Source organism: Argentina silus (genome assembly GCF_951799395.1).
Source record: "Argentina silus genome assembly, chromosome: 22".
NCBI lineage: Eukaryota > Metazoa > Chordata > Actinopteri > Argentiniformes > Argentinidae > Argentina > Argentina silus.
The window spans coordinates 5,708,070-5,720,569 of record NC_139676.1 but is presented as its reverse complement, the minus strand read 5'-3'; the positions used below and the strand labels follow the sequence as shown (position 1 = coordinate 5,720,569).

The following is a 12,500-nucleotide window of genomic DNA, read 5'->3' as shown; positions in this document are numbered from 1 at the left end:
GACAGAGAGAGAGAGAGACAGAGAGAGAGCGAGAGAGAGAGAGAGAGAGAGAGAGAGAGAGAGAACAGAGAGAGAAAGAGAGAGAGAACACAGAGAGAGAGAGGGAGGGAGAGAAAGACAGAGAAAGAAAGAAAGGGAGCAGAGAGAGAGAGCGAGAGAGAGAACACAACAGAGAGAGAGAGAGAGGGAGAGAACACAACAGAGAGAGAGAGAGAGAGAGGGGGGAAACAACTTATAATGATGCCAGCTGTTCAGCTGATAATAATGAAAGCACTTTATTTGTAAATAAGTGTGAGGTACAGTGTGCAGCATCGGAGGGGGTTTTCCTACTTGGAGCCTACTTCTCTCATTAGCATAAATACTTCTCTCATTAGCATAAAGACTGAGATTAGTACAACAAGCCGCTGGTGATCTGAATGGCCTGTCACCACAGACGTAGAACCGGTCAAATGTATTGTGGTGGGTCCTCTGTGGCTCAGTTGGTAGAGCATGGCGCTAACAACGCTAAGATTGTGGGTTTGATTCCCGCTGGGACCATGTATGCACTGGGAGAAATGTATGCACTCACTGCAATGTAAGTCTCTTTGGATAAAAGCGTCAGCTAAATGGCATATATTATTACATATATATATATATATATATATATATATATATATATATATATATATATATATATATATATAGTCATAGAGAAATCCATTGTATTTCCCCACTGTATCAGCCAATAGTATACTCTGAGCTCAACAGGTGACCCATTTTAGATACACAGTAGGGGAGGCTAGCGGAGGTAGAAATTGGAGGATGGGGCTCATTGTAATGCATGGAACGGAATGAGGAACGGTGTCAAACGTGTGTGTTTTGTTACCAGACCTCATTCCGTTCCGTGACACCGTTCCTCATTCCCTTCCCATGTATCACCATGAGCCCCGTCCTCCGATTCCTCCACCGGCCTCCACCTGACTGAATCCCAGCAGGCTATTGGTTGGAGCCGGCGGAGCGTTCTGTACCTGATCGGTAGCGCTCGTCCCGGGAGCCAGAGGAGCGCCGGCGGTGGTAGCGGGAGGAGGAGGAGGGCGTGACGGGGGTTCTCCGCTCCGGGGCCATGGAGGGATCCATACCTGCGGGGAGGAGGAGGTGGGCGAGGGGAGGGGAGGGGAGAGGAGGGGAGTGGGAAGGGGGGAGGGAACACACAGGGTTAGAAAAACTGACCACCATCAGCCACGGCAACTACAGCTAGCTAGTGTCACAGAATCATGGGTGTCGCTAAGGTGCCCTCGGGTACGGAACACATCACTGTAGACGCCCCCACACACACACACACACACACACACACACAAGTTGTAGTAGCGGCCGTTTTACAGCTCCGCATTGTTGATTATATCCCTGCCATTATCCCACACATAACTGAAATCAAATCAAAAAACACTCTAAACTGTTCTGTAGAGTAGAGAGAGAGCATTTGCATTTCACACACACACACACACACACACACACACACACACACACAGTATATATGGTCGAGAGAGAGAGCATTTGCATTTCTCTTGGACACATCGACTTCATTTCACGACAGACTGCAGAACATCAATGAGCGTCGGTCCTGTTGGCTGGCGCTGTGGCTCGTTAGAGGGAGTTAAACTGTGGCTCCTTTCAATTAACCATGCTTCTGTTCAATCCACCAGGGGAAAGGCTGGGTCACCCTGTAGCTCGTTATCCACACCCGCACACACACACACACACACACGCGCTCACTCACACACATGGACGGACACACAATTATGCCTGTAAAACTGGTGAGCTATGACTGTCTGGTAGTGGCTTTTGACTAAAGATCCCTTGTCTTCATTATGCTGTAGTCTACCACCTCAACAACTACATCACACACACACACACACACACACACACACACACACACACACAGTAATGACTAATATACAACAGCTGTTAAGGAGAGTTTCATTACACCCTCCTAGATAAAGACCATTGGTTCACCACTGAAACATGTGGACAGAGGATGTGGTTCTTCCTTTCCTCACTGCAGAATAAGGAATCCTCCAACACACACATGCACACACACACACACACACACACCTCTGATTTCTACCTCCACTGGTGCACTTCATCTTGGCTGTCTCATGCCCTACCTGCTCAGTTTCATGCCAAGTGGCCTAGATCTCTTCAGAGAGACAGTAGAAATATGGATTTGAGACACGTTTCCGCAGAACAAATGGGTCAGCGGCTATGTCTGTCTGTCTGTCTGTCTGTCTGTCTGTCTACCTGCCTGTTTGCCTATCTGTCTGCCTGTCTGTCTGCGTGTTTGCCTGTCTGCCTGTCTGTCTGTCTCCTCTACAGCTGCTGGCTGAGTGTTCTACAGCACAATGTTAAACCATAACCTTTTAAAAAAGGAATGCTTCCTGCATGTTACGTCCCTCCGTCCTGTCTGCGTGTGGGTTCTCCTGTCGTGCTGTGTTCCGTGTTCCCGTCTATGTCCCCTCCTCTCACTCTCATTCAACCACACAGGTGTCCGTCCACGATTGGCCTGTCGGTCCCATCCGTCATCATTCGCGCACCTGTTCCGGACCAATCAACCGTCCGTCCGTCTATTTAAAGCCCCTCCTGTCCTCTGTTCGGGAGTGGTCGTCTTTCGTGTTTTGTTTGGGGTCCATTGTTGAAAGTGGATTAGCCGAGCCACGTGCATTGGTAGCTGTTTCTTGTTATGGTTAAACACTATACACGGTATAGTGGTTTTGGTTTTCACGCGCAGGGACAAGGGGATAGGTAAGCTGCCCATGGGTTTACTTTGCATCACAGAGCCGCATCTTTGTTATAAACATAAGGCTTGAGTGTGATAGCCCCAGCATGGAGACAGAAAACAGTTACCGATGACTTGTGAGAACCTTATTGTTGCTCTCATAAGGACGATGCCAGCCTAACCAAGTGTTTTGCTACTGCTCTTGCTCCGGGGGTAGCTAAAAGCAAGGATGTTGCTTATTTTGTGGAGAATGATCTCCTGAGGAGATGGACTTTGCGTGTTAATTCGGGTAGTGAGTGGACTGTTGTGTTTCAGGTCGTTGTTCCTACACGGTACCGTCAGTCTGTTTGATCACTGGCTCATGATCGTCTTTGGTCTGGTCACTTAGGGGTTACAAAATCCTACAATCGTATTCGGAGACATTTCTTTCGGCCGTCTGGTAACCAATTCTTGCTAACAATAATGTGTGTTGCTACACGGTACCCCCTAAGCTATTCCTCCTAGGAAGATAACATCACAGTCTGTAGTAAAAGCCCTGATCAAGGTTTTTGCTACATTTGGACTCCGAAAGATAGTACAGACAGATCAAGGTACTAATTTCCTTTCGGGCATATTTGAACAGGTATTGAAGTCTCTGTCCATTACCCACAGAACCCACAGAGTGCTTACCACCCTGAGTCCCAGGGGGCGCTAGAACGTTGGCATCAGACGTTTAAGTCTGTGCTGCGAAAATATTGTCTGGAGACAGGTAGAAACAGTGCAGGAATCCCTGGGTTTCAGCCCAGATTAGCTTGTATTTAGTGACACAGTAAGAGGGCCTTTGAAAGTTTGAAAGGAACGATGGGTGTTTTTTGGCAGGCTGTCCTCCCCATGCTCTATGTGCCATCCGGTACACACACACACACACACACACACACACACACACACACACACACACACACACACACACACACACACACACACACACACACACACACACACACACACACACACACACACACACACACACACACACACACACACACACACACACACACACACACACGCCCCACCCTCCCAGTGCCTTGCTAAGGAGGATGACCCCCCACTGAGAGGACTTTGGATACCAGGCATTTTATGCCCCCCCACCCTCCACATGTACGACTCATCCCCCCCCCCCCCCCCACACTCCGACTCCACAGCCCCCAGTAACAGAACACCAGTTAGAGTTAGACCCGCTCAGTGCTTACTGGCATTGATTTATAGCACTAGTCAGTGACGTTAACCAAAAGCAATTACGATGACCTTATGCTACACAGCACTGCATCCCGTTTCCCCTCCCAAAACAGAGGTGTCACACATGCGATCGGGGGGTCGTTTGCGGCCTGCGGTCTCATTTTGACATACTGTAGACCACATTTTATTCATTTCTTGACAACAGCTGGTGTCGAGAAGAGAAAAAAAAAGAAAAGACAATTCACTCCCGACAGTTCTTCACCGTATCCAACGTGCTGAGCTGGGCTGTATCCACACCACTGAGCTTTGCTCGTAGTGCGGTTCGTGTTGCATTGCCCTTTAGATTGACGCCCCCTGTTTCTAGAACAAGCTAACATTTGTCAGACATTTCCGAGGGCTAGGAAGGCACGCGCGAACGTACGCACGAACGCACGCACTCCAAACACGCTGTGTATATGGGATGAGTTGGAAAACTAATGAATGGATAAAACCAACCGAAACCAGATGATGAATGATAAGTCTGCGTCTCCCGTACCTGTCGAGTTAGAGCACTTTATTAGTTCGCTCTTAACGTGACGACAATACACAAGCAGGAGATTATAGAGCCCCTTGTATATTTGGACGGGTAGAAATTAATAAGTCATTTCCCTCTCTAGTCTATGGTGTATACACAACCAGTGGCGTGGGGGGAGGGGCGGGGGGGTGTTGGGGGGCAGATGTGTCTATTGTGTTAGATAACAAGCCTAGCTTAAAGGAACGCAGTCTGGAATCTAACAAAGCCCTCTGTTTATAGAGCTCTTGGTGATGGTGAAGCAGAGTGTGCACTGCCCTGCACAGTAGGTATGCAGCCAACTGTCAATGTCCTGCGTTTGAGTCTGATGTCTTTTCGAAACGTAACGCAACGCCGCAAACCAAACGGCCGGGAGAGAGAGAGAGAGAGGACGATCGTGTGGCGATCTAGTACCTATCGGGTCAACTCAGACACTCAAAGAGCGCACTGTAAGAACGCTCGCTGTTCTAGATTTAGAACTCACACCGATGTTCTAGAACTCAGACACACTTTGTGTTGTATAAGAGGAGAGTCAAAGGCCGGGCGGATGAGTAAGCGAGCAAGGCTTCTCTCTCTTTCTCTCTCTCTTTGTCTCTACGTTACCTGGCGGTTGAGGGAGGAAGGCCCCAATTAACTTGGACCGCTTCTTTTCATAGCCTTTCTGGGTGATGTCACCTGGTGAAGAGAGGAAAACTACCGTTAGTGAAACGGGAAGTCAATAAATAGATAGATAACTAGATCAATGAATACACTTTTAAGAGGGTTTCTAATGGGGGTTATATTGTCTCTACGGCTCTTATTCAAAGACTTTAGCATTGTAGCATTGTAGCGGGGTTAGCATTGTATTGGGTTAGCATTGTAGCATTGTATTGGGTTAGCATTGTAGCGGGGGTTAGCATTGTAGCGGGTTAGCAATGTAGCATTGTATTGGGTTAGCATTGTAGCAGGGGTTAGCATTGTAGCGGGTTAGCAATGTAGCATTGTATTGGGTTAGCATTGTAGCGGGGGTTAGCATTGTAGCAGGGGTTAGCATTGTAGCGGGTTAGCAATGTAGCATTGTAGTGGGTTAGCATTGTAGCGGGGTTAGCGGGGTAGCGCTAGTCATGGCATCAGCAGATTACAGTAGCCAAGAGGTTAAGATGCCTGCTTAGTCGCTACGCTAGGCTATGCGCTTTGATATGCAGAACAAGGAGGAGCAGACGGAGCGTTAGCTAGGTTGGAGGTTGGAGTTAGTCAGACAGGCTAGGAGACAGGGAGGCAGAGGTAGGGTAGTGAAGGTGGGGGCAGAGACAAGCAGAGCAATGTGGAGTGTGGAGTGTGTGGGGTAGAGTGTGTTAGTGGAGTGTGGAGTGTGTTAGTGGAGTGTGTGGGGTAGAGTGTGTTAGTGGAGTGTGGAGTGTGTTAGTGGAGTGTGGGGGGTAGAGTGTGTTAGTGGAGTGTGGGGGGTAGAGTGTGTTAGTGGAGTGTGGAGTGTGTGGTGTAGAGTGTGTTTGTGGAGTGTGTGGTGTGGAGTGTGTGGTGTAGAGTGTGTTTGTGGAGTGTGGAGTGTGTGGGGTAGAGTGTGTTAGTGGAGTGTGGAGTGTGTTAGTGGAGTGTGTGGGGTAGAGTGTGTTAGTGGAGTGTGGAGTGTGTTAGTGGAGTGTGGGGGGTAGAGTGTGTTAGTGGAGTGTGGGGGGTAGAGTGTGTTAGTGGAGTGTGGAGTGTGTGGTGTAGAGTGTGTTTGTGGAGTGTGTGGTGTAGAGTGTGTTTGTGGAGTGTGTGGTGTAGAGTGTGTTTGTGGAGTGTGGAGTGTGTGGGGTAGAGTGTGTTAGTGGAGTGTGGAGTGGAGTATGTAGTGCATGCAGTGGCAGTGCGGCGAAGCCTCAGCTGGCAGTGTGGATCAGTCATCAGCCTCGCCATCACAACAGGTAATGAGAGGGGGATAGGGTGGAGGAGGAGGAGGGGAGGGAGGGAGGGAGGGAGGAGGAGAGGATGAGAGGATGAGAGGTTAGGACACAGTTTGAGACAGTCACAGTCATAGCCAGAGAGCAGAGAGAGAAAGCAGGTGTGTGTGTTTGTGTACGTGTGTGTGTGCGTGTGTGTGTGTATCTGTACGCCTGTGTGTATCAGTGTGTGTATATGTGTGTATGTGTGTGTGTGTGTGTGTGTGTGTGTGTGTGTGTGTGTGTGTGTGTGTGTGTGTGTGTGTTGCAGGCAGGCTGGCAGACAGGCTTGATTGAACGCAACAAGCAGGGTTGAGCGGTATGGCACAGGCAGCAGCAGGCTGGCAGGGAGAGGAGAGGAGGAAGCAGTGTGGCCATTTCAGCTCATCAACAACAACAACAGCAACAACAACAACAACAACAACAACAACAGCAGATACGCAACACGGATAACAGCATGTGGACCGATTCACACAGGAGAACAAGCAGCAACAGTATTACACACACTCTCAAAACGACCCGGCATCCATTTTCGGTCTAGTACAGTATCAGAAAGCAGGTGATTGGAAGAGGAAGGCTCCTCTTAAGAGGGGTGATTTAAGACAGCTTTATGTACTCGTAGGAAGAACGGCGCAGTCCATCGAAACAGTCCCCAGTTGCCAAGTGCACTACGGCAGGACGTACATCACAGCTGTGATGGAACAAATCAACCGCTCTGAGATCAGACCGTACGACGCTGACCTTAACCATTCACCACTGTATGATGCTACACTGTGAGATTCCCAACGAGAGGTGAGAGAGAGACACACACACGAGAGAGAGACACACACACACACACACACACACGTGAGACACACACACACACACACAATCACTCACACACACACACACACACGTGTGACACTCACACACACACACGTGAGACACACACATACACACACGTGAGACACACAATCACTCACACACACACACACACACACACGTCCTTTCTAGCGTCAGTGATGATGTGGTGAGGTGATGAGTGATGGTGGGGGGGGGGGGGGGGGGGCAGGGCAGGGCAGGGCACATGGCACTAATTATCGTCTCTGGCAGGAGAGCTCCCCCCCCCCAGTGAGACTGAAGCCTGCTCAGCCCCACAGGGCCTGGTAAACATATGAATATTTAACCAGAAGGAGGGGGGGGGGCTCTACAGACACCCAGACACCCATGGCCTCAACTGTACTGTAACAGAAGGCTGTCTGGAAGGAGGGCTGCTTGACCTTGTTTCATAGACACACACACACACTCACACTCACCTGGTGGACAGGACACACACACACACACACACACACACACACACACACAACAACGCAATGATTTCGATTACACCACAAAACGACCATCATTTAACTTAATCTACCGCTCAGCCTAATACACACACACATATACACACACACGCACACGCACACACACACACACACACACATATTTATTTTGGCAACGGGAGGTACACTAATATTTGTGGAACGTATCCAAGCCTCACAGAAATTAATTTGTGAGTCAACATCTTGAGCTCTGTGCTGGATTAGACACTTCCTGGTGCGCTACTCCAACCGTTCTCCAGGAGGACGGACAGAACGCAGGACAGGGGGATGACGCTGCTGCTAGCTGCTAGCCCACATGTCTGCTTGATGGCTTCAGCACATTGAGACAGCCAGCTAGCGTTGAGGAGAGAGAGAGAGAAAGGCGGGGGGGGGGAAGAGAGAGGGGGGGAGAGAGAGAGAGAAAGGCGGGGGGGGGGGGGGGAGAGAGGGGGGGAGAGAGAGAGAGAGAGAGAGAGAGAAAGGCGGGGGGGGGGGGGGGGAGAGAGAGAGAGAGAGAGAGAGAGAGAGACTCTACTCTAGTGTCAAGAGGTGGCTTTCTCTCAGTCCACCAAAGAGTAGTTTCTTCCTCATTGCAGTTTGCACCTGTCTAATTCTCTGACTGGTTAGTTTCCACCTGTCTAATTCTCTGACTGGTCACTGCAGAGGACGGACAGGAAAAGAGAAAAGGAGGAGAGGAAGGAAGGAAGGAAGGAAGGAAGGAAGGAAGGCTCGTTAGACTATTGAGACGCAACCCTGAGGTAACTTCGATACAGCTAGAGGCTCTCTAAATTCAGGCAGGATGACTCATGAGTTTCCTCCCACACTCCTGTCTGCTTGCTTGACTAGGCTGCCTTTCTGCCTGCTTGCCTGCCTGTTTGTCTGCCTGCCTGTCTGTCTGCCTACCTGTCCGCCCGTCTGCCTGCCTGTCTGCCTGCTTGACTAGGCTGCCTGTCTGTCTGTCTCTCTGTCTGCCTGCTTGCCTGTTTGTCTGCCTGTTTGTCTGCCTGCCTGCCTGCCTGCTCGCCTGCCCACCCGCCCCCCTGCCTGCCTGTCTGCCTGCCTGCCTGCCTTCCTGCAAGCCTGACTGCCCGCCAGTCTCCTTCCATCGCCCGAGGCCGCAACACTGACACCCCTAAATGAGACATCTCCTCGGGCTCCAGGAACATCCACAGCCACCCCCGCCTCCCAGCTCTGAACCACACAATAAAGAGGTCCCTTGTCAATAAAGACCGGCCGAATCAAGTGCCTATTCTTGACTCAGGAGGGATGGCGGGAAGCAGACAATGACTCTTGTCCCTGGCGACTTGAGAAAAGAGAGCAAGACTTCTGAAAGACTTTGAACATTTCTGGAACGAGTCAATCCCTTAACAGACGTCCCCCTCCCCCTCCCCCTCCCCCAAGGAATGACTTCACGCATTCCTCTCATGTGTTTTAATTTCATCAAAATCAGCGCTTACTTACTTCTGAGAATCATACTTGGCGGTGGAAGTCATTCGAGCCACGTTGGAGCGCGAAGGACAGTTAAAGTGCTCGACGCTGAAATATGCATGCGGCTCTCCAGCGGTAGCGGTGACTCACGCATGACGCGTGGCAAAGTACAGTAAAGCCGCTTCACGCCGTGAATAATTCAACACGCGTACTGTAGCAGGACTCCATCCGGTAGTGTATTCCTTCCACTGTCTATTTCCCCCTCACAAAAACTTTCTTCTCTCTTCTAGTGTCTTCTAGAAGAGGAGGAACTTGGGTTCTAGATTCTAGAATACCGATACGGTGCACGGAAAGGGCACGAGAAGATTGGTAAGACAGTTCAAGACCGGTAACGTCCCTAACAGTCAATTCCAGGGTGTAGCGTAGCCTAGCCTAGCCGAGCTTTTTGGCACCGACACATTCAACTCTCACTGTAGAGGAAATGGAGAGTTGGCCCAAGCATACACACACACACACACACACACACAAACACACACACACGCCCTACCTTGCCTTTAGTGCTGACAAAGGTGGTAACCCACACTGCTGGACACACCCATTATCTCTCTCTCTCTCTCTCTCTCTCTCTCTCTCTCCACTCTCTCCACTCTCTCCACTCTCTCTTTCTCCGCCCAAGGGTTTTGAAATTCAAGCACTACGTTTTCTGTCCCTGGGAGCACTCATTTGTGTGTGTGTGTGTGTGTGTGTGTGTGTGTGTGGCAGCAGGCTAGGAGCCAGCGTAGGAGGGAAGGAGCACAGGCCTACACACCAGTCTAAAACACAGAGAAAGAGGGAGGGAAAGAGAGAGAGAAGAGAAGGAGAGGGGAAGAGAGAGAGAGAGAGAGAGAGAGAGAGAGGGAGAGAGAGAGAGGGAGAGGGAGAAGAGAAGGAGAGGGGAAGAGAGAGAGAGAGGGAGGGAGGGAGAGAAGGGAGGGAGAGAAGAGAAGGAGAGGGGAAGAGAGAAAGGGAAAGAGAGAGAGAGAGAGAGAGAGAGAAGAGAAGGAGAGGGAAAGAGAGAGAGAGAGAGAGAGAGGGAGGGAGGAAGGGAGAGGGAGGGAGAGAAGAGAAGGAGAGAGAGAAGAGGAGGAGAAGGAGGAATGGCACGCACGCACGGCCTCCAGGATCTCAGTCCACTCCCAGGAATGTTTACGTAACGCTTCAATAGCTGCTCAGGGTCGCCTGAGAGGGTCAACACCCAACTGACACCACATCTCTCTCTCTCTCTCTTCCCTCCCTCCCTCTCTCTCTCTCTCATTCTTTGTGTCTCTGTCTCTCTCTGTCGCTCTCTCTCTCTCACATTCTCTTTGTGTCTCTCTCTCTGTTGCTCTCTCGCTCTCTTGTTTGTTCCCTCTCTCTCCCTCAGTCTCTCTCTCTCCCTCAGTCTCCCTCTCTTTTCTCTCCCTCCCCATCACAATGTTTATCTCTACTGGATGTAATGGGGAAACAATAAAATCAGCACCATTTCCTTTTTAGGCTCTGCTGCTGCCTGTAGCTGCTAGCTGTGTCCGTTGCTGACACACACACACACACACACACACACACACACACACACACACACACACACACCCCAACGGCCCTTCCTCTGGTCTCCCAGCCCAGGCTTATATGGTCATCCCATCTCACAGGCAGGGCCCAGTACACAGACAGGCAGGCAGGCTGTTGTACACTACACACTCCCCACTACACACTCCCCACTACACACTCCCCACTACACACTCCCCACTACACACTCCCTGTGTTAGCTGTTGTACACTACACTACACACTCTCCACTACACACTCTCCACTACACACTCCCCACTACACACTCCCTGTGTTAGCTGTTGTACACTACACTACACACTCTCCACTACACACTCCTCACTGCACACTCCCCTGGGTTAGCGTATGTACCCTATACACTCCCTGGCTGGACGAGAGAGAGGGGCTTACTAGAACAATGGACCAGCTCCCTCTGTACTGAGATTTGAGAACCAGCCAGAGCACAGCAAGTGTGTTTCAGCGGTCAGTGGAAAACCAAATCTGATGCGTCATGTTCTGAAATCATGTCGTTACCCCATACTCTATGGGGGGGGGGGGGTCAGGACCTATATCTATTGATCTCCTCTATGGAACACGTTGATTGATCAGACACGCCCTGGAGCGTTCGCAGGGCTGGCTGCCATCAGAGTGGACGGGTTAGGGTCGAGACCAGGTCCGCCCGGTCTGCACGGCTGCAGCAGGTTGACTCAGATAAGAGAGACGCGGGTACAGAGTCTGTTAGAAAATCACTCACAGGGAGTTACAACCACTCACGGCTGGAGTTATAACCACTCACAGACCGTTATAACCACTCACGGCTGGAGTTATAACCACTCACGGCTGGAGTTATAACCACTCACGCCTGGAGTTAGAAACCCTCACGGCTCGAGTTATAACCCCTCACAGCTGGAGTTATAACCACTCACGGCTGGAGTTATAACCACTCGCGGCTGAAGTTATAACCACTCACAGAGAGCTATAACCACTCACAGAGAGCTATAACCACTCACGGCTGGAGTTATAACCCCTCACAGAGAGCTATAACCACTCACAGAGAGAATCACCCAAGAGTCACATTACAGGACCTGGCACCCTATCGACACATCAGTCCGTGCCCACAAACACACTCCAGTTTACCAGGAACAAGACCAGCCAGTCCAGCCTGAAGACGTTGGCTAAGACGCAACATTGTCACAATCAAAGACCTCAAAAGAAGCTCCAACGGGTTAAACAGCGATAGCCGTGCTCATCCTAAAGTCAGCGGGCTAACTCACAGGGACAGCATGGACAAGATGAAACAGCTCACTAGCACACACACTGTGACACACCTACGTCACAGTTCATATTCCAAAAAGAAACACACATCACTTGTACTCACCTAGCATGTCCAGCAGCCCAGGAAATGGGACACAGGTGTTGCGGTGTAAAAGCAATAGCGTTCTGAGAGATCGCTGACTAACTAGCTAATCCTAGATCCATTAGCAGGGAGCCGCACACGGTCTTTAACAACAGAGCTCTGTGTCTGCGTCTGGTCCCACCTGGAGCGAGGCAGAGCGCGCACAGACAATAGCTGTTACCATTCCAACTCCTGCACGGGAAAACAACCGCCCGGAATTTGCATTTGCAAGCGATCAACGTGTAGACATTTCCAAAGAACAAAGGAGAGGCATAGCTCTTTCTCTGTGTTTGTCATCCCTCTCTTCTTCTCCTCCCCCCCCCCCCCCCCCGCCT

The 12,500-nt window shown here is 50.5% G+C and overlaps 1 protein-coding gene across 3 annotated transcripts in view; it reads right to left on the bottom strand.

Annotated features, from left to right (window-relative positions):
• Positions 1-12,500, bottom strand: part of dip2cb (disco-interacting protein 2 homolog Cb) — a 145,275-nt gene that overhangs the window by 69,240 nt on the left and 63,535 nt on the right. For all 3 annotated transcript variants that reach the window (XM_083693903.1, XM_083693904.1, XM_083693905.1), the window contains exons 2-3: positions 5,121-5,192; positions 1,008-1,118 (exon numbers count right to left, since the gene is read on the bottom strand). In XM_083693903.1, the coding sequence (XP_083550029.1) occupies positions 1,008-1,118; positions 5,121-5,192 (183 nt within the window). The remainder of the gene's footprint in view (positions 1-1,007; positions 1,119-5,120; positions 5,193-12,500) is intronic.